General features: G+C 38.6%; 1 protein-coding gene across 1 annotated transcript in view; it reads right to left on the bottom strand.

Annotated features, from left to right (window-relative positions):
- SH3RF1 (SH3 domain containing ring finger 1) overlaps positions 1–23,277 on the bottom strand; it is a gene marked incomplete at both ends in the record, with an annotated part of 83,466 nt that extends 60,189 nt beyond the window's left edge. Inside the window, one exon of the mRNA XM_084285963.1 lies at positions 22,891–23,277. Coding sequence (XP_084142089.1) covers positions 22,891–23,277 — 387 coding nt within the window. The remainder of the gene's footprint in view (positions 1–22,890) is intronic.

Raw genomic sequence — 23,277 nt, 5'->3', positions numbered from 1 at the left:
CAGCGGATATTTCTCCCTGAGCCTGTGTTACATGCTAGCAAGAAAAATGAAGTCTTTGTTTCTCCTTTTCCTTTTATTTGTAGTTCTACAGTTCCAAACGCCTGCAATGTCGTGCCATGAAAACTGCCAGCAGAAAGAGTAAAACAGGATGTCAGATCATACGCGCAGGGACGTACTGCCATGTCGCCTCAAACTCCTTGCTGTGGAAATCAGAGAGGCCTTTCGTACAAAAGGAGAGCTGGCGTGTTGAACATGGCATTTCGTTCTTTACCCTTTTTCTTCTCTGCTTTTTGCTGTTGTCGTCCGATCCCATTTAATAACCTGGCTGATGGATCCCACAGCAGAGCCACCGCGGAGCCACACAGCCACGCTCGCCGCCTCCTGCCAAAGCTAATGGCAGCACCCAGAGCAGGCCGCACCTGCGGGCAACAACACCAGCGCCCCTCACAGGGGCCAACTCCCCTTCCTACACAAGGATCTGTACTACTGTCTGTAGGGGGAAAAAAATAATTCAAATGGCTTGCTACATAATCCCCAAATTTGACATAAGAGCAGCTTTAAGCCTTCAGATGCAGCAAGGAAAAGCTATGGCTGCTTCAGAGGAGGAAGGCCCGGAGCTGCCACCGACCTGCTCCCCTGCACGCCCTGGGTCCCCAGAGCCCTTCAGCATCTTAACACAAAACACAGAACGCAACTCACTCTCTTCGAGGGCGTTGCTTTGTTTCAGATCAATGCGAAGGGAAAAGGCGGCTGTTGGAAAATTACGGTCTTAAGCTTTATGTGCGTATGTGAACATTTGGGATTAGGTGCAGGCAGGCATGAATGCCTGGAAACCAGTATAAATTATGTGTAGGAGGAAGGCTCAGGTGGTAATTATTCCCTCTCCTCCAACTAAAGATAATTCTGCCTAGCTAGTAAAAATTAAAATGTAGTCCTTCCAGCATGGTGATTAGGGAGGACTAAGTTCCTTTTAAATAATGCTGCTTTTACAAGTGGATATGGATTACATGTTGCAATTGCCCTTGATCAAAAATGGGTCTAAAGAAAAAAATATATAAATTTCTTTTCAGATCAGGGTTTGCACAATCCTACACATGAGGTAACATGCACAATCCATCAGACAAGTGGTAATACTCATCTTATTTAGCATGATTTCTTCTCACTGAACTGCACTTATTTTTAGATTGCAAGAGCTACAAACAATATAGTTTCCTCCTGAGAGAATCATGTCCGTGGGCAGAAGTAAAAATAAACTGTATTTTGTCAGTACACTTTACAGTAATTAACACATTGAAACTTCAAATAAGAACCATAAAACCAACCTACTTCATACCTGCCTGCTAGAAGTTCCCAAGTTCCCAGCCTAAGTAACAAGTCTGCTTTTGAAGGATAAGATAATATTACAAGGCACATAGATGACAAACCGCACACTTTTTCCATGTTTCAATGTAGACTAAACTGAAGAAAAAAAGATCAATTCCAGGTTTAACATTTTAAAATTCAAAAGCAAAATTTACTTAAAAAAAAAAAAAAAAAAAAAAGGAGACAAAGTATAGCTGGAAGTTTTCACTAAATAGAAAAAAAACTTCTGATGTTGCCCATTTATAATTTTTACCTCAAGCAGCAGAGAAGCTTAAAAAACATTGCAACTTTAAACACAGATATTGAATGCCAGAGCTCATGGTTTACCTTTTCTGTATAAAAATTTGCCTAGAGCAATCCAAAACATTTGCTCCTATTCCTGTCTTCAATACTTGAAGTTACTCGTAACAGCATAAGATGCTAATAGTTACACTTCAAATAAGAATAACAAGACAACTGAATTCTCTCAGTCTCTTGTAATTCGCTGCAACAGGGCATGTTTCTTCTGCTTTTTCCGATTGCTTGTGTAAGCAAAATGTGACAGCATCTTTAACATTATACTGAAACAAAGTGCAAATACTGACTTTTAGGAAAGATTATATAATTTTTACAACTAACACAACAGTGCATGCAATAGGTCATTTCAACTCTTTCCATTCTATAGAATAAGTATTTCTGTATTTCAACTCACGATTACAGTAACTACCCCAAAATCAAGTATCCAGCTCTGTGGGTAAATCATACTGATTAAATTAAAAATATCTAGCCTTAAAAAAAAAAAAAAAAAAAAAAAAAAAAGCCAATGAAAAAATCCTTTTTGTACACAAGCAGTAGCAAATTAGATGCTCCATGTTAGATTTTTTTCCCTTCTATAACCTTTAAGGTAAAAAAAATACCTATCTACCACGTGTTAGGAAACACTCATTACTAAGTTGAATTTGGACAGGTAAATTCTCAAAAACTAAGAAATTAACCTGGCAGACAAGTGGAACTCCTTCGTATTATGCATTATAACATAACTAAAGCTTTATGTTGAAACTTGGGTAACTATTTTTTCATGTACATCTATATATACATCTATAAGGCACTAAATTCACTTTAGGCTTCGTAGTGATTTATAGGTACTTGTCACATGACTGATTAAGGTTCTATCAATATAAAGAGAGTAAACCAAAATATATGTATATCCAAGGCTTTAAAAACCCTGCTGCAAGATGACATAATGAAAGTCATTCAGGACTACACGTGAATAAGGCTAAAGACAAGACTGTATGCTAGCTTTAATTATAACTTTCTGAAGCGAATGCTTAGCCACACATATAAAGTGTATATAACTGTATATAAAGTGATATACATATCCCAGCTAGTGTTAGAAAGAGACCACGTTCTGTTTACTGAATGTATAAAATAGTACCTAAGCATTAATAAAGTCATCCACAAACACAGCACACTATACAGTTAACCTAATTTATGCTAAAAACATCTGATTTATATTGCTATAATCTACAGGGGTTTTGTAACCAATTTTGCCAAGACTTGCACATGTTCTCTTAATACTCTGCTTGCCATTGGGAAATTTCTGTTCATTCTGTTTCATCAGTACAATGATTTCCATTTCAACAAGCATGTAGATACAATCGTTAAAAACTCATTTATGAGTAAGCAACCGTAATTTCTTGTGTTACAAAGTTCAAGAGCAAGATGCATCATCTGAAAAATACCACACAATATTCTAGCATAAACACCATCAATATGCAGTACTTCCACGTTTGAGATTTCTTATCTATTATACCCACAAAGAAGATCTAAAAGTGCTAGGAACAAAATGTTTTATAAGTATACAAATTATACACGTTCATTTCATTAAAAACAGAATGAGATACGCAGGGGTTTTTGAATGGCATATTCAATAGAAAACAGATTTATTCCACTTGCTACTTGAAGAAGTATTTTAAAAACTCAAATTAGGTCTCAAAATGTAATTAGAAAAAATCACATACTGAAATACCAGTACTACCTCTACTTGCTATTCCTAGCTACATGTATCTTGCTTTAGCAATGCAAGTCTACTACTGCAATCAGTAATTTTCAATGTCAGTAACAGCTACCTCCTTATGTAAAACTGTACTACTTCGAAGAACTTTTGGTATTGTAATAATTTCCTTATTAATTAAATATTTAGCATAAAAGAAAGCACATTTAATGTATTTAATAAATGAAATTAACTGATTTCAGCAAGCTTTCTGCAGAATTCAGGCATTGAGAGATTTAGCTGTACATGTGTAAGCTAAAGAAAGGTACTATTTCTTTTTCATAACAGCTGGATTCTTGCTTATTACCAGGAAAAACAATAGGTCAGAAATAACCAAGTTCAGTAATCAAGACTAAAAAGTGACATCATTCCGGTACCTAAATGCAGCAGCAGATTTCTGCACACATATACACACACCCCTGCAATCTTATGTACAAAGTAAATAAGCAGTGAATAAAACTGAGCAGGAGAGAGCAAAAAGGTGTTAAATTTATTTTGCATTTGAAGAACTGAAGATTGTTTCCCTGTTTCTGGAAGACATCACTACAGCATCTGAGATGTTACTGCCTCTATTTTCTACTCTACTTTGCTGAAGATTATTGTTAATTTGACAAGGGCAACAGGGAAAGAAAAAAAAAAAACACATATGCTAGCTCATCAGCAGGCACAGTTCATAACCTGCAGATTAGCCTAAACTGACTTTGTCAGTAACCTTCAGCAGAAGGCAGGAGTGATAACAGTTTAAATTGCCTCAGATAAACCTGTCAAAGATCATGATTCAGCTCACAGAGAGACTAAGTGATTTGCCCAATGTCGTATATGCAATTTAAGAGCTGGAACTGCTAGTATCTGTGTTAGTCTTAACTACAAGATACTGTTCATTAACACATTTTACTATTGAGGGCAAAAAATGAAATTTCTGAATTCATTCTGTACTTTTCAGATTTTTATAAGTGATATTCATTATGGAAAAAGAGAAATGGGTAGCTCTGCTAAAAAAATACAAAAAGGTAGAAAACTCCACAGCTTATGTAGAATACTACCTCTTGTAAAACAGGATTTTTACCTGATTCAAATGCTGCCATATATTCGTATGTCTGGACTAGGAAGCAACCTTGACGGTATGAATCTGAATTGCAGTACTATTAGATTCACTCTAAAGATGTCATACAAGGTCATCTCATACAGCATATTCAGTTGGAGTTGATCATTTTTCCCCAAAGCAATACATTTCTTTTGTCTTTCTTTTCAAAAATATGAGTCAATCAGCAAAGGAAAGAAAATTGAGAAAGAGAACCCAAAAAAGAAGCAATAACCTTAGCAGAAAATAATCAGAGCTAAGTTGTACAGCTACCCTGAAAGAGTTTCCAGGACGCAGCAATGGCCAGAGATTGACTTTGCTTGCTATTTCTCTTTTCACCTGCCCACAAAATCAAAAATGCATTTTTTTTTTTCTGATAAACAGACCGAACTACCTTTTTTCATGACATACATGTAATATTTCATGACTTGCCCCCCAGAATAAACCACATTTGTTCAATACTCATACTTGACCTTACCACAGTAAAAGTATATTGCAGATGATGATTCATCTATATTGTTTGTCTCAAACAGGGAAAGAAGACTAGAAAAAAAGAACTGTATAAAGTTCCCAACCACTATGGAAGGATCCCACAAGTCCATAAAACCAAAGTATGGAAGAAAACCGCTGAGACAGTAGGAAATAAAAGTTTGGAGGAAAGATAACATATTAAGAGGTACCTCGTATTTAACATTGGTTCAACACACAGATATACCAATATTTATGAATGTATGGATACACTGACTACTGCCTGTGACTATACTGATAGCATTGCTGTTTTTGCACATTCAGACACGCTGAAGTGAATACAGCTTTTTAATACAACCTGTCATTTGTCTGCAAGGAAATAATGGGCTTCAATCGTAACTCTGAAAACACCACCTTATTTTCACAGCTTGCTATAGCTACCACAGTTGACAGTGAGATAAACTACTCTGATAAAGTTTTAGCAGAGAAGGAAAGTTGCATACCACTTGGTTTTTAAAATGCACCCTGATTACAGGACTTGTAAATCAGATTCATTCCAATTTCCTTTGCTCCGTTCAAATACACTTGTTCACAACTAGGACTAGAAAGGAAAAACCATCAACAGGGAAAAAAATAACAGGAAAAAATGGCTAGTGTTAAAAAGAAGATATATTCCTAGGTGAAACTAATAGAATTTCTTGTCCCTCTCCTCCCTGAAACTTAGCAATACTTGCAACATCCCTTTTAGAAAGAAATACATCTTACTATAATGTATCCACCAATTGAATTGCTAGTAAGAAAATAGCAATTCTTGATTGGTAATACTTTACCGTACCTTTTAAACAGTTGTATGCAGTACCTGCACACTGAAAGTCTTTTTCAGTATCTTTACTCTAAAAGAAAACAGGAAATATTTGTCACAGCAGAAATTAATACTTTTCTAATCTTTACTGTTCAAGTCACACAGTTTTAAGAGCCATGTAAGATATAACAGACATGAAATCTTGATGGATCTGTTGGCTCCTTCATTTTCATACCACCTAGGACTGCAATATAATCTATGGTTTTAGGTTCGTTCATCTACATCTTAATTTATAAATGAGACTATTCCATTCAAAACTGAGAAGGCAATACACATAGTTGATCACCACCAAACCCCAGAATAATTTCAGTGCAGGAATCGCAGAATAGCTCATAACTCATTTCCCGGTAATTTTCCAAGCCATCTCCAAGTCAGAAATGTTACTAAAAAAAACACTTTCTACGCTAGGAAAATTAACTATGTTACAAAGAATCTCAAAACATAGCTATGTTTTTTGTTTGTTTTTTTTTTTTTACCTCATACTGAAAACCCCTTTGCCCCATTTGTCCAACGCTCAGCATGCAGCAGCAGTTAAAAGGTACTCATTGTTCTAAGCTAAAGACTATTTCCTCTGTCAACAGGGCATGAACAGAGATCTCTATTTCACCCAATTTTTTTTTTCTTAAATGCTTCTTAAAATAAAAAGGCAGGAAAATTTCAGCACAAAGATAACCCTAGGTCTAACAGTAGCATCAAAACGCAGTGACCCCCCTATTTTTAAAACCATGATTAACAAGAACAGGAAAATCTGAGGAAATTTGTTATTTTGCTTGAAGATTTGTATTTTCCCTTCTACTTCTACTTCCCCTAAGCTCTCAAAGCTTCTGGAGCATCAGATTTTGTTTTCAAGGGATTTCTCCCTCACATGATTTGTAAGGAAGCTGAATACCAACAGTAGCATGGGGCTGCTTCTTTGCCAGTGAATACTTAATCTCACATTATATTACGTAAGATTATTATCCTGTGTGGATTTTTCTTAAAGTTTACATAAAAATACTACATTTTAGGTCAATTTTGAATACCGAAACTCAAAGTCACTGTTGAATACAGTGTCAATCAGATAATAGAAGTTACCTTACAAAATTAAGGCAGTAAGGTGATTGGAGGCAATTCTTGTTGAGTCAATCAAAATGCTGGCACCTCTTTTTCTTCCTCCTTCAATTTGAGTTAATCAGACTGATTTCCATTTGGGAAATCAGCTTGTTTTCTTAAAACAGTGTCCTCTAAAGTCATCGGCATGTTTTTAAGAAGGAAAAAAGACAAACAAATAAAAACCTTTTAAAAACCAAAGAAAAATACATTTCTCACTGTAAATGAATACCTTAACATACAAGTGAATTGATTACATTTGACCTAATATATAGACATATATACACACACATATAAACCTACAAAGTACTCCGCCTCCAGAGGATCTTTAGCTAAGGCTGTTCTGTGCTGTTGCACCTGATTTTAAGTTTTTCTGTTTACAAACCTCCATTTCACTTTTGAGAAACTAACTAAGAAAAGAATACCACCCCTCATGATGATTCAGAGGCATTTTTCATCAAAAAATACTAAATATATCAGGTCCTCTTGGATCAGAAATATATAGCAGCCCTCCTTTTCCAGGTAGCCCCTGTACATGTTGCTTTTGTTTGTTTGTTCTTTTACTGATCTTTTGGAATGGAATAAATGAGATTTGTTCTTTGGAGCGTGACCTAAAGAGAGGGTGGGGAGTCCTTACAACTCTCCAGCCTACAGGTAGGGGGGTAGCACCCACCCCAAGAAGCAGAAGCCAAAGAGTCTACAGCTCCTCAGATTGAAGATGAAAGATCACTGTATTCTGGGAAGTACGCAAGTCACTGAGATCCTGGGTGGGCTTCTGTTGTCGTTTGATGTGTTCAGGAACCCAGTTTGACGTAGCCCACCTGAGCTCCGAGGAAAAGGCTGCACCAGCAGGTTTCTGCGGCACGGCGTGTGCGATAAACATCTGTCTGCTGCAGAGGATGCGCCTAAAATTAGTTTCAGAAAACAGCATTTAAATTAAGATCTCCCACCAATAATTCTTGTGGGAAGCGTATTGAATTTTAACAAAAGCAAGTGTGGGGCCAGGCTTACATTAATTGAGCCTTATCATTAAATCTACTACTATTAACTCTATGCTAACAAAGGCTCTACTGCTTATTAACAGCTTTTTCTCATCTCAGCAACGTATTAGATGAAGAGAGAGATGCACAGCTTTTACTGTCAAAGTGCTAGAGGCTACATTTAGTTTTTGATAGTCACAGCAGTAGCGATATAACGTGGTGGCACGCTTCACTCGGTGTTATCTTTATGAACTGAAATATCCAGGCACTAAAACCACAGAGGAAAACATTGGTGGATCAGCTTCACTTTCAGTGCCCATTGAAGGATAACTCACTTCTGAGAAGTTTCCAGCACAAATTCACTGACAGCAAGAATTTCTCCTCCTAATTTTGGCACTCTTGGTTTAAACAGCATGTAAAGCAGAGTAGTGATGCAAGCTAGACTCCAGTGGGTTTTTTCAACACCCCCCCCCCCTCCAAAAAAAGGAGAGAACAGCCCGGGTCACACGCTGGTAATAACCTTGGCAGCACATTCCTCTGCTTCTACCACTGCCAATACTAATGAAACAAAACTAGGCGCAAGAGGTTTCTTAGAAACATGGTGTTAATGCAGCCTGGCTGGAACGATCAGTAATGCTTGTACTAATTATCCCTGAGTAGATTAGACCGCAGAGTGCCAAGCCAGCCCAACAGCCTTTTCTGTGCATGCTCTGCTTGGTGACCACGCTTCTCAGTTCAGAGTGATAGGGAAAGGTTGACCCCAACACAAACAGGAACGAGTTTGGTAAGACAATCACCACTGAAGCACCTTGAAGACAAGACCGATTAAGAAAATAAGATCAAGCAATACATCAAAGCAATGTACATTAAAAGAAAAAAAAAATCAAACAATACATAAAAAGTATGTATATAAGTAAGAGACAAACTGAAATACACCCATGAAAATCCCAATTTTGCTTTTGATTTGAAACGATGCAAATTACTCTATTGCATAGAGTAAATGAAGAATATGAAAAAGAGAACAAAAGGGATGATCTCTACACAACAGCAGTTCAGCTTTCTAGTGCCAGCCCTTTATACAGAATATTACAGTGGCTTTTATGGCCTCATATGCATGTGTAAATTAGGAGAGTTACACTTCATCTAGAGCAGAAAGATGAGTATGCACTTATAGTTCTCAATAATACTACATTTGTATAGCCTCTGTTATTCCCTTGCCTAGGAGGTAGAAGACTGTGGTTCTATTTTGCTTTTCTGAAAGGGAAACAAAAGAATATTGTAGTATTATATTGCTCAGCGATTCATTTTAAATACAGAGTCATTACTTTGGGTTTCAAACAGTTTGCATGACAACCTAAAACTTGGAAAATTTACTTATTTTTTCTACCACCTAGAAAGAAGATACCTCACTAATTTCCTATAAGAAAAAAAAAAAATGGAATTGGAAAGAGCAAAAGGCTAGATATGCTGTGCAAGGTCGTATGAAAAACTGAGGTCCACATGTATCTCGATGCAATTTGCAGGTTATTATTTTTAAAGGAATAAAATTACACTAAAATTACTATTTTTGCTATTTTTCTTTCAAAATCAATAATCCTCAAGAGATGATAGAGATGTAGCTATTCCAAGTTATATGTGCTTTTAAAACTGCCTTTTTTAAGGTGAATTAACTAGTGAAAAAAATCTTAATTTATGCTTCCATAAATATTAGTTTCTTTAAAGAAAAACATGCTTCAACATATGAAAGTTTATCGCAAGAGATACTATTTTCTCCTTAGAAACAGAAGTCAGTAACAACCTATTTTCTCCTGAATTAATCTCACCTTTACATTAGAGAGGAAAATGAGAAAAGTCTCACAGCTAAATCAACATAAACAGCAAGTGATGCATCCCCATTTGATAGTCTAAAATTAGGGGAAAATTACACCTCGAGACATACTTAATTTCATCCTTTCTAGACAAAGTGTAAAATCAGAATCATTTCATCTTCCTCCTTGCCTCCCAACCCCCCCCCCCCCAAAAAAAAAAAAAAAAAAAAAGAAAAAAAAAAAGAAAAAAAGCTATTTCCATACAGACTGTCATTAGTACCTGCAATACTTTCTTCTTCACCCAGGAACAAGAAGGGTTCATGCACTCACTGGGATGTGGAGACCTCAGGTTCAGCTCCTTTTCTCCCCAAGACAGTTGTACAAACTACTGTGAGCATGCATCTCACCACAGATTTCCCTTAATCTCTCTTACAGCACTGAAAGGAACAGCAAAACAATTCTCTGGCTTAATGACCCAAGCGCTCGCTTGGGATGCAGACAGTTGGGTTTTAATCCTTTTTCCAGTGGATGTTTTATTTTCTCAGAGTGGAACAACTTCAGCTGTAGAAAGAGACACTGAAAGTCCACATAATTAAGCTACTACGATCACCAGCATAAATCTTCATGGGAAGTTAAATACCGAACCGAAGATTGAATTACCTTGATTAAGGTGATTCATTTAAGGCAGATTTAATGCTTACTGACACAATGACAAAATAGAAAAAACACAGGACTTCCATATCCACTGCTGCTTTTTCCAGTGCCTTTTAAAAACACTGTGTGGAGAGAAAAACAAAAAGCACAGAGATAAATACAAAGTCTTTATTACCCCTAGCTAGTGTTTGTAGGTCCTTGCTGGCTTACCTCCAGAAGTTGTCTTAGAAAGACAAAATGAGAATGTAAAACACTTTACCAAGAACATGCATAAAATCACAGTCCCCTGAGAACAACTCGACTGATCAGCAGCACACATACCTTATACTTGCGAGGCTTAACCAGCAAGCCCCACACTCTCTCGAGCTTTCTCTGCTACCTTTCTGGTTTATGCTCACTGCTGCTCTTTATTTTTTTTCCCCTCCTCAGATAAATCTTTTTTTTCCTCCATCAGCCACTAATCGATGATCCAGCCCCAGTATCTTTGTGGTCTGTTTTACCTGTCCTCAAAGGGTATTTTCCCCTGTTTTGGGCTTACTACGCTAATTGGCATTGCCTGAGCAGCAGCTGCTGTTGTTTCAGCTACCACAGAAGCTCAAAGACCAGTGTCCCTTTACTGAAGGGTATCTACTGCGTTTGTTAATTTTTACCAGATCTTTTTTCATGGAAGCCATTAACACTCCTCTGTATTCCAACAGTATAATTTCCAATGTATATTTTAATAACAAAGTTCAATACTGCCTTTATAATTCACAAGGTCTTGTTGCTAGAGAAATAAAAATACAGCAAGTATTTATCTAAGACCACTTCGGACAGATTTCTTCTTATAAACTCGATATGCTGAATAAAAGGGGAAAAAAAGTCTGCTAAAGCTTTTTTTCCCTAAGCACTGCACAAACCAAATGCTACTTTGTTCACAGAGCGTCGCCTCTAAGACGCCCAAACTCATTTACCTTAATGAAAATCAGCTTCCTTCTCTAAAAACAAAATACAGTTTGGTAACAAGTTTGGTTCAAGTTTAGGCTTTTCAGTCAACGCAGTCAATGAAGACCAGAGTGCTCTGATACTGGCAATGCCAATTCCAAACCAACCCTGCTAAGTGAAGAATTTGGTCTGCCTCCCAGGGCAGAAAGCCCCATCCTGCTACCAGTTTAACCCACTCTGCCTCCTTCCCCAAAGTGAAAGGGCGATACAAGAGACTAAGAAAATATGGAAGGAGGGGGAAAGAAAGTGCTACCAAATCAGAAGTCAGAAATGAGCTGGGTTTTATTTTTATTATTACTATTGAAAATCACTTTGAAAAACCTTGAAAATCTCTTGAAAAATCTCCTTGAAAATCTCTTCTAAAAACAAACAAAAAGTTCTGCTAATCCAGTCAGTTCCTAGGATACTAGTCCACCTCTTCCTGTATTCTTTCCTATAATCACTGAATGAAGGATTGCAATTTATGGTTTTATTAATCCTATAAGAACTGTGAGAACAGTTTATTAGCAATACAATTGCTATTTTTCTTAACTTTGTGAAGAATTTCAAAGTGCTTTAGAGACGTGTTAAGTAATCCTCACAGCCCTATCAATCACAGCTCGTATAGGAAGTTCTTCAACCATTTTGGAAGTGAAATATTCTAAATGTCATAGTAGATGACACAATATATCAAAATTAAGAATATATGGTATTTAAAAATTTAAATACACATATGTGAAATATAGATGACGTGAGTCAACACAATTCTTCTTGTTCTCACCTACTCAACTCTTCCATAGCAGTTTTTCTATTTTGATGCTCTTCAAAACCTTCCTTAAACGTCAGAACACCTCTTCAAACTTCTGTTCTCCAGCACTTTCTCCTTACCAGATCTCTAGTTCAATTCCAGTGAGCAAAGAGCCATTTGCTTGATCCAGTTTCCTCCTCCTTTGTTTTTCCTCAAACGTGCTGACCGTTGTATTCTCCATCTACTGCTGTGGTTTTCCTTTCGCCATAATTCAATCACTATACTTGATCCTTCTGGTCTTAATCACCCATCAGCATTGAAATTTCTCCACTTACCAGTAATCTCCTCCCCAAAGCCTTCCCCCATTTTTTCAATGAGATGAGTGATTGCCTTCCTGCCTCACATTCCCTGTGTGCTTAGCTCTTCTGCTGCGCTCTCCAAGTGCAAGGTCACCCTCGGCATCTCCCAGCACTGGCTTGCACCCCACATCCATTTCCTCTGCTGCTACTTCCATGCTGGGTGAACATGTCTGGCATGGATGCTATGGTGAGGCTGACTTCTTACACTATGAACTACGTTTTTGTTTGTTTGTTTGTTTTTCCTTCCTCTGGCTCCACTGCCTCAATAATCCTGTTCAGAAGATGGGCACAGCTGAAGTTCAACATGCTTGGAAGAGCCAGAACTGAACCGAAGTAACGTGCAGGCTGGAGTGCTAGCCAATACCACAGATCTGCATTAATGCTTTTAAAAGTCTGGTCCATGGAACTGATCGTCTGAAAGATTTTCAAAGATAGCTTGTAAAACAACCACAAAGAAGGTTTCGATTTGCATATACACAAAGGCAATGAAACAAACTATTATTTTTCTTCACTCCATTCCACATTTGAAATATAACCTCATTTTATTGGGCTGTAAACCAGGAATGAAAGCACAGAAGAGAAGACTTCAGGGTTTTTTCCTCCTAACAAAATAAAAAGTGGTAATTCTTTCAACTTTTTCCTCTAATTGTAGATAACGTGGTAGTGTGCCTTATACTAAATATAAGTTCAAATCAGTATTTCCCAACATTTCAAAAACCAGTGTAGATGTCAACACTTATTTCTGGAAGACCTATATGTCTTCTGAAAGATTATCTATTCATCTACTTATTGACTATCCCTGCCCTGCTTAGACTGAAGATCTAAGAGGATTACAGAACCTGGTGGCATGGCTGAAGGCTTGTTAACTTAATAAGGCTATGGACTTAAAACTGTGTTAAATTAAACAGGTTTTGAAAATGGCTTAGCTCTGCCAGGGTGGATAAGGTTTAAGAGTCTCCTCTCAGATCTTTATCTTGCTCGTGAAAAAGATGACAACGTCAGTGCCCTGCTAGCTCACATATACAAACAAGGGAAGACCCATGACGAGTTCATTTTCTTGTAGCAAGCTCTGAGCTTCAGAATAAAAGCTTCATCTTTACTCCAAGGCGTTACCAAAGCACACCGAATTCATTTTTGCTGGATTTGTTTAAAATAAGCTTCTCCAATAGCTATGACCTACGTACGCCAAGGCAGACGCATCTGATTCTCTCTCAATACTTCTCATCTCAACATTTAAATCAGTCAAAAGTGCCTCAGTTTTTCACTGATTTTTGATATAGATAAAATGTAGACAGTAAAGTAAAGAATTAAGAACATGCTCATGGAGAATAATTGAAGATACTTGTTTCAATTAATTCATTATCGATCCTCTCACACGTCTGTGCAAGTAAAACCACATTCCTTCTCTTTCATCCAGAGGCATGAAAGTTGGGTAGGAGTGGGTAATCTTAGTCTGTAACCAGAGACTTTCAAAAGCTTGTCTTGTAGAATTGCAGTTCACACAAGATAAAACAGTGCTTTAGTTCTTCAAAAAGCTTTTAATGTACACGTAGATTTTGAAAGTTCAGGTACTGAGAAAAGAAAACCAGGAGATGGAATATATACATCTTTCCTTTATAAAAATGAGAACAGAATTACCTCACCTTATTGAAATGCTTGTGATATGAACAAAACTCATTTTATTAACAAAGACACACTGCAGACTTAAAGCTGTTGGGTTTGAGTGCTTCATTTGTTATGAAATTCAACAGAACACTCACGGATGCCTACCTTTCATTTTTTAATGAAAATTTGAAGTTCTGTGCAACACTGGTGGCACTCGGCCACTTTTGAGATGAGGAGAATGATATCTGTATTAATTTTTAAGCATCATTCAAATGTTTGCCTTTGATCAAAATGCATTTATGATTAATAGCATACTTCTCAGCTAGAAATTGTAAAATGATACTTTCTACATTTACTAAAAGCAAAAATGGACAGCCTATATTCAGCTCTGAAGAATCATGCCAATGTGAAAGATGAAAAACAGTTCAACCCCATCAACCCCATATCAGAACTTTTATTTCAAAAGCAAAAAAAAGAACACTACACCCACAAATTCACACCTTATTTTTAATTATATGTGGAAGGCATAATATACATGTATCAGCCCTGTTTCAAACAAAATCGTTGTGCAAAAGAAACAGCAGCAAAGAGAATCGTGCACCCATTTTGAGAAGAGACACTCTCATGGGTTCCGTTACTTACACTTGGAGAGTTTAAGTGCTTACAATGTAGATGGAAAGAAAATTAATCAAGGGCTGAATGAGGTAGACATGAAGACCCAGACAAGAAATTCCATTACTTAAAATTCTAAAGGGTTCATACTGTGCTACAGAAGCTTGACTTTGGATCATAAAATCACATGCTTGAGCGTCACAAGAAATGTCAAACGAGTGCCAGTCATGAGCTTCTAAGGGTACACGGGTAAATGATTTCCACAGTGGATTGCTCATACGTGCCAAAGCTCATTTTCAGATATCTAGCAGGCTCAGATTCCTACACACTTCGGCAATGGTGTCTGTTTTTTCCCCCCATCAACTGTAGAGCTCAAACAAGTACATGTACCATGCAGACTGACTTGTGTTTCACAGGCAGAAAGTACACCTCGTGTTCATTACTAAAACCAGGAAGCCTGAGAGATGTGCTATGGACCTGTACAAACAGAAAGGAGTACGATGTCCTTAGCTCTTGCCCAGTCTTAATCCTCTCTCAGGGATATCTAATTTTTCATGGCTTAACTCACAGAAGAGATACAGCAGAAAATAAGTTAGTTTGTAAGCAAGTACCCCTAAGAAAATTGAAGCTGATTATGTGGATGCTCTAGAAGAGCATCTTCCTGAGTCCTGACAACTTCCTCTCATTTAAGAGGTTTCAGAAGTGGAAGAAAAGGCTTAATTTGCCTTTGCACTGACCAAAACCAGGTAGAGGCTTCAAGTCCAAGCTGTGTACAGCCCTGGCAATACTGATGGGATGAGGACCAAGGAAAGCAGTCGTTCAGGCACTCTCAGTGCAGCAAGGCTCTGACTTGGACCAGCCCCACTGTCCGACGATCGAACAGCTGACTGCTGCCATCTCCCCCTCCGTACCAGGATGCTGTTTGCACAGACAGCGCTGTGCCCAAGACTTCTGTCAAGACATAATCTTCTCCTGCCAGCACTGCTGGGCCAGAATTTGACAGATCAGTAACCAAAAGAGAGCAAAAGAACTTCTAAAATAATATTGCTATTGCCTCCTTACCTTAAGGCTTCAGTTCTGGACCGCAGACATTGAGGTATAACTGAAGTCCACCAATTACACAGAACGGCAGCACAGCACTCGTAAAGCAGGCCACATCATCGCTAAGAAGCTATCTTTGAAGCTCCTCTGTCAGACAGGTTTTCTTTTCCCCTCTCAAATCTATAGGAAGGTGGAAATCTATAAATAACACGCTACATCGCCATTCTTCAGTATTCTGAACACATTCCAGAGCCAAGGCATCTATTAGTTTGTCAAGACACGTCAGACAGGCTGAAGTGATCTTCATGAGCTTGGAAGGTGAGGAATGAAGCAAGTGCAGAGCAGAGTACTTTCCCCGAATGAGCAATGCTCCCACTTCAGGGCTGCTTACTTCCTGAAATTAACCCAGCTCACCTCAAAGCAGGCATTCTTGGTCCAAAAAGCTGCTCTTAAAAAGATCCCATTTGGTGATATGGAGAGAAAAGCAAAGAAATTAACATAATATAACCAACCCAAGAATTCACTGCTTGTTTTCTGAGATTAAGCTTTCCTGTCTAAGAAAGAGGCACCCGATTGGAACTGAGGCACAGCAGATGCACGCTTTCCTTTGTGCACACAGGAAAAAGATGCATGGATGGACAGAGCTGACCAGGTGATATTTCAGCTTGAATTACTGAGACACGTTCTTATCCACACTACAGTGTGTATATAGTCAGTGATTTAAAGGAGGAGGAGGAAGAAGAAAAAAGTGCTTACAACCGAAGGAAGCTAACCAGTTCAGCAGTACTAACCTGTGCCTTATGCTATTCGTTCATTTAGCAGATAGTCATAAATACCATGAGTCTCTGCAGTCCAGATACTTGAACAGGGCATTTTCTTTCTTATTACTTAGTTTATTGTCCTTATGCTTGACACAGTCAAGGACAAGTTAGGCATGAGAAGGAAGCAAGATACATCTTCTTCTTGGAAGTAGTACACTACATAAGATCAGAGGAGATGACACTCAAATAAAGTCAGCGATGGAGCCAAAGGAAAGACTGATGAAGGTGCTAAGCAGATGCTAAGGAGGAGGCACTGCAAGGGGAATTCTGCTGAAAGACAAACACAACACTGAGAGTTCCCAGCCTTATTCTTACAGCTGTGGTTTCAGGCCTGCTGCTCTCTGCAGTTCCTACGTGCACATGAAACACAGGTAAGAAGAAGAAATACCACCTGAAAACCATTTTACTCAGGTAAATGAGGGGAAAAGAAGGATTTCCAGCTGAGCCCCATTACAATCACCCTCTGCAGCTCCTCCTACCTTACACTGCACCTGTTAAGCCACTGAACAAGTGGCTTTCCAACCACAAAAAACTGGGCACAATGCAGAGAGAAACACAGCATTAGCACGGCTGTCACTTTTTTAACCAGACCCCAGACCACCTATGTAAAGCAACTGGATTAGCATTTGATTCCTATGGTACTAGGAAAAAAAAATTATTCTCCACAAAAAAGACTGGTGCCCTTTATGAGCCCATTAAAAATACAGGCTTTGAACCTGCTTTTTGTGCAGAAGTTTAAGTTCTTTGAATGATCAAAGCGATAACCTGTAACCCACTGGCAAACTGCAGTGGAGAAGGACACTGTTTTATTTCTATAAGCTGTTTTAAACGAATCTACAGAGATGGATGAACACTGATCTTAAACCAGGAAATGAAGGGAAATGGAGGGAGTCCCCTCTTCCTCCTGAAAACAAAGCCATTACGCAACGCTGTCTTCCATTAATATGAAAAAAATAAAAGGGCATCAAAAAACAAGTTAAAAGGATTAAGTACCACCCTTAAAAACTAGAAAACAAATTGACAGTTCTTAAGTCAACCTACTTCAACACCTATTTTTTTTCTTTTTTTTTAAGTAAGGGGATTACACTAGTTTCTCCCTATTTCACCAAGCAGATCACTGTTAGCTTGCAGTGAAAGATTGCTACCAAGGTTCAAGGTGCAGAATTAAGCATTTCAGTACTGCCAGCATCACTCAGATCAAAACACACTCAAATCCACACACAGGTTTTCCAGTCGGACACAAAGAAGCACGGAAAGGCAGCTTCCAGCTATTTGTAAGTGTCTGGCTTTTCTTCACTGAGGCATTTACGTGCCTGCCTATCTAACGTCCAACGACAAAATGAAATCTTTTTAACAACTCAGCACTAGGCACCGGCCCATCACTGCTGCAGGAAATGGATTATGAACAGCTCTTTAGTGATCTGGAAGTCAACTATTTAAAGAGTGAACAGTGGTTATCTACTGACCTCAGCCGAGACTGTGGACCCATTGTAAAACACACTATACATACATCCAAAATCAAAAGTCAATCCATGCCCTGAAGAGTATACAGTTTAACCAGCACGTCAGACAAAGGAGGTACTATCAGTCATATCTGCAGATGGGAAGCAGGCACAAAGAGCTCTGCATGACTCTGTGCAAGGTTATAATAGAGGTCTGTGGCAGAGCCAGGAACCAAGCCCGGAAGCCCTGAATCCTACACCCATGTCTTTAGATGCAGAGACAATTCCTCCCATTGCTTAGCCTCCTCTTTACTTAATTAGCTCGCTGCCAGAGGAAACACATTAGCCATGAGAGGCAGTCTGTTTTCCTTTTATATTTATCATCACCATTAAATTTTATCTAGCTGAACATAGGATACAGGAGTGTTACAGAGGGGTGATTAAAATTGTACAAACAATTGTAGATGTAAAACCAGAATTTGTTATTTCAGAAAGTGCGAGAGGAACCAAAAGAGCATATACATCATTTAGAAATAATTCAAAACATTTTCTGATGATCGCTCCCAAATACAAACAGGTGCCTACCTCCACAATCAACATATGAAAGCTCTTAATTTGAGAAGCTGCACCTTGCTGTTCCTTACCTTTATAAGAAAGAATACATGCAGGAATGCATAATTAGAACTAAACAGACAACAATAAAATTGACTTTTTTTTTTAAAGAAAAAAAAAAAAAGGAAGAAGCAAGTTGTGCAAATACAGTCCTCAATATCAGGTATCATCAGGTAATGACTTTCTAACCTACAAGCACAAATACCCATCATGACACTAACGGCCCTTAGCAGCACGTTTCCACAGTTTTTTGGGAAGCAGCATACTTTATAATCTGACCTATCATCACAACGTGAGCTTTTCCTAAGAGTACCTGACCAGCAGATGTTTACCAACATCCCATTTCTAGGCACCTGCTCTCGTTCAGAGCCCGGTTAAACACTTGTTCGAATCAACACCTTGGGTGCTGAGTTCCAATACCACCGCTGGGAAAAGAGGACCTGGATCCATCTTTTTTCCTTCTTGGCATTAAAGCTGCTCCAGCAGCTCCCAAGAAACTGGACCGCAAATGACCACTGTGGCTGCAGCAGTACAAAAACAGGACTTCCCAATTTTGCTGCTCCTTTCCTGGGTTGCACCAACCAGCCTGAGAATGGAAGTGTATTGTTACAATGCAATACAACACAGCTCGGCATTAGTAGAAACCCAGGGAACAAGCTTCTGTTTGTGGGTTTTCCTTTTCTCCTCAGTTTAAAAGAATTTATTGCAAACATCTGAGACATTGGTGGTTCTGAAGAGAAGATGTTTTAGGAATGCACAGAGCTAGAATTTATTAAAGCAGTGAGAAAGCTCCCACAAACATCAAAATGAGTGTCTTCTACTAGACTGTGATGTCCCTCTGCCTACTTGTTCATTTCAAGGAGACTTGCAAGTGACAAAGTCTTGGTTTTCCAGATTAGAAACAAAAAAAAAGCTTTAAGACTTTTCCATTGTCTGCACTGCAAGATTTCTCTGTAAGATTTCTCACTGCCATATAGTACAATATACTCAAATTACACCATCAACACTCATTCAGCATAAGCATCAACTCTAGTAGGCTTGGGCAATTTTTGAGCTATTCACACTCTTCCTGTTGGAAAGGACAAAATCTTTGAATCCTTTACTTATGTCTTCCAGCCTACGCTTGGTCCAGAAAACAGCTGAAAACATTATGGAAAACAAAAGAAAGATAAAACATTCTGAACAGCAATAAGATTTCAGACTATCTGCACAACCCCAGTCTGGATTCTGCTGAGAAGGCAGCCTTAACTTGTGAAACTACTCGGGCCATAAGGAAACTAGCAGAATCTGTATGTCTTCGGCACATACAAATTCAAGAGGGGGGAAGAAAAAATTAAATATGTATCAATTGGAACATTCTTCAACATTTCCTAACTTATGCACACCGCTAAGCTTATGACTCCTGCAATAACCATACCCTTGTGAAACTGCCAGAAGGAACTTCAGATAATACCCACTTGACATACTTTGTGGAACTGACAAGATACGTAAGAATAGGGATTGGAAAGCGAGCACCCTCAAGTTTTCATGCATTCTCTTTAAGGAAACGAGGCTCACATCATCACACAGCCCCTTCCTTAACAGAGCCCAAGAACTTGCTCCTGATGACCAGACCCTGGCAGATTTAACAGCATGCTGCAGTTCTGACAGCTCTTCCAAACTGTCAACCTAGCTGGAGGTTTTCACCCCAAAAAAATAAATAAATAAACCAAATAGGTAGTGAATTAGCATCTACACCAAAGGGAAAGCTGCAGCATGAGCTCAGCCATTATTTGTTCTCCCAGGCAAGCTGGCTGCTCAGGACAGAGGAGCTGGGCAGGCAGCAAACAGTTTCCACCAGGTAGAGCACTATGCTGCCTTTGTCCAACTGGTAGCCAGGGAAAGGTACAGAGGGTTTTCTGCATCAAAACAGATCAGAACAGAAAGAGGTTAAGAACTTGCAGTGAGCAATTGCAGTTGTAGTGGTGAGAGACTATACAGGTTATAGAAAGAAACAGGATTACTGCAGTGGGTGAGATAAAAGGTGCAGGACACGTTAACCCTGCCAGCCCCCAGCTTCATTACTTTTAAGACACAAGGAACCATTTGTTTGTTTATTGCCACATGTCACCACGTACACACAGAGAACACAGTATAGGTAGTACCCTGAAATAACACGGCTGGCAGTCTCCTAGTCATTGATACAGTTCAGGAAATCACGCTGCAGTACATGCTGAATTAACCTTTTCTGAAAATTACGGCATCCTCTGAAAGGGCATTTATGAGTTTAGTATAACTTCAGGGTATAAGCAGAATGTTTATGACTTGACAGCCTTCATCCACATTCACTTCATTTAATGTAACAGCAACTTTCATTTATTCCCCTTCATTGTTTCCCTTCAACAAAATTAGTTTAGGAAATCTGACTCTGCCACTCATCTAGAAACAGATTTTCCTTCCCAGCTCCCAGAGAGAAACTGTATTTGAAACCATCTTTAAGGTGTAGTTAAAGAAACAAACAGGGCATTCACTTCAACGTTGCCCATTCAATTAACATTTTGTTTTCTGAGCATGTTTTTATAAACCCTTTTCACATAGAAGAGGGAAAAATTGTTCTTATCTCTCCATTCTTATCCCTGAGAGTAGGCTCATGTTCTTCAAAATACTGCCTTCCTAGTAAAAAAGACTCTAGACTAAGCGGACAAAAGATGAGAAGATCATCTTTCCCTGTCTCCCAAAGGAAAGAAGACAGGAGAATGCCTGTGTTACCCTACGCAACTTTGAAACCCCAGAAACAAAGATGCATTCAGACTTACTGTAAAATGCTGACATTTACCCCCAATATAGACCAAGTATCAGTTAATTGCATGAGGAATCCACATGGTCACAATTTAATGGCACGTGGTGTAACAGAGCTAATGAATGGAGGCAACATTCCATATGTTATCACTTTCCACTCTGTACAACATCTGGAAATGCAAATGTTGCACAACAGGATATTGTGGAACATTTGAAAAAAAAGAGATAATATTTCATATTCCATTTCACATTTTTTCTAATAAGACTTTGAGAAACTCCAAAGTGCACTCATTCATATATGCGATACATTGGTACACCAGCAGCCTTTCTGGAGGAGAAGCAGTCTTTGAAAATTGACAGTTATTTACAAAGGTCTACACGATAATAAACAAGCAAGTTACATGAACATTTTGCGTTGCTTCAAATTTAAGAGCTTTTGCAAATGCAAGATACCACAGCAAACTCCTTAGGGTTCTGGAAAAGACAGAACAATTTCTGATAGCCAAGCTTCCTTACAGCATTTTTTTATGGTTTATCTTCTGGAAGAAAAGATATATCATCTCCCCCCCCTTACCAATCAGTATACATACACAGAACAAAACTCATTAACAGGATGTAGAATGATAGCTATTTTTTTTTTTATTCTAGAGAAAAGAACCTAATGAGATTACCAATCAGAGAAAACAATGAAAACTTAAGACGCATATCTAAGATGTTTGAGAGAGATTCTAAACATATAAATACTTCTCAAGATGAATAAGCATAAGGTTTCCTTCATTTGATTTAGTTTACTTACCATTCAGGTATACCTTAAAATAAAGACTAGTCTTGCCAAATGCACATTTAAACCCTCTCCTTGTTCTTACGATTTCCTCCTTATGAGGTTTAGAGAAACATCCTAAATCATTTCATAATTTTGTTTAATTTTAATTCAAAATAGGCAGGAATCCTAAAGTGGGCAGCAAGATCTTTTAGAGAAGCCAATGTACCTTGTCATTAGACAAAACAAAGAATGGTCAGCTGTCTCATAAATTGGTATTTCCTGATGAGAGGTCTGGAATAGATAATCATAAATGATTATAAAGCACAGTGGAGTCTACAGGTTGCATGGATCCCAGGAAGGAACATGAGCACAGACATAAGAATGTTTTCCTATCACAGCATGTGGATTTTCTAATCACTTCAAAAGAATCATTTTTTTTTTTCTTCAAAGTAAAGGGCGAGGACTGAAAGTATAAATAAACTTTCATTGACTTCAACAAGAACAGTACTTCCTTGCTCGTGTTTAACATTCACTATATCTAGAGGAAGTTTACTGATAATTAGAATCATTACAGAAAGCGCAAGAACCAAAATAGAATCTCTAATAAGAAAGTATTATCCCTAGCTTATTGGTATTTACATAGCAGTAAACCAATACTGATAAGAATACTAATGCATGTCAGCAAGACATCCACAAGTCTCCAGAGTAACTCGTTTTGCTGTACTTACTGCCTGCCCTTAGCCTGAAGCAAGGGACATCAACTGTTTTGAGCCAGCAAGGGAAGAGATGGCAACAGGACTCAGTACTCACCCGAACAGGAGGGCTCCGCGCTTGCACCCTTTGCTGCTGTCCAACTTGAGAGCTCGGCAGCTCCTTCGAGCCACAATTAGCGACAGTGGTAATCGGGACCCTTAACGCGTTTGTGCCACCCGTCCCACCGCCGGTGCCAGGTTTCCGAGGCCTCTGCTTGATGCCATCCAGTAGTCTGACAAGCAAAATATTACTGGGGAGCTCATCGACACTGCAGTCCACCAAAGTCCTGCACTCGGGGCACCGGAGCTCGTTGCGAGAGCTGACGATGCCCAGCAGACAGCGCTTGCAGAAGGTGTGCTGGCAGGGCAGGACTTTGGCAGAAGCATCAAGGCGCTCGAGGCACACAGGGCACTCCAGCAGATCCAGCAGAGCCGATTCATCCAT

Source organism: Netta rufina, assembly GCF_964035555.1.
Source record: "Netta rufina genome assembly, chromosome: 4".
Taxonomy (NCBI): Eukaryota; Metazoa; Chordata; class Aves; order Anseriformes; family Anatidae; genus Netta; species Netta rufina.
This window is presented reverse-complemented; position numbering and strand designations above follow the sequence as displayed.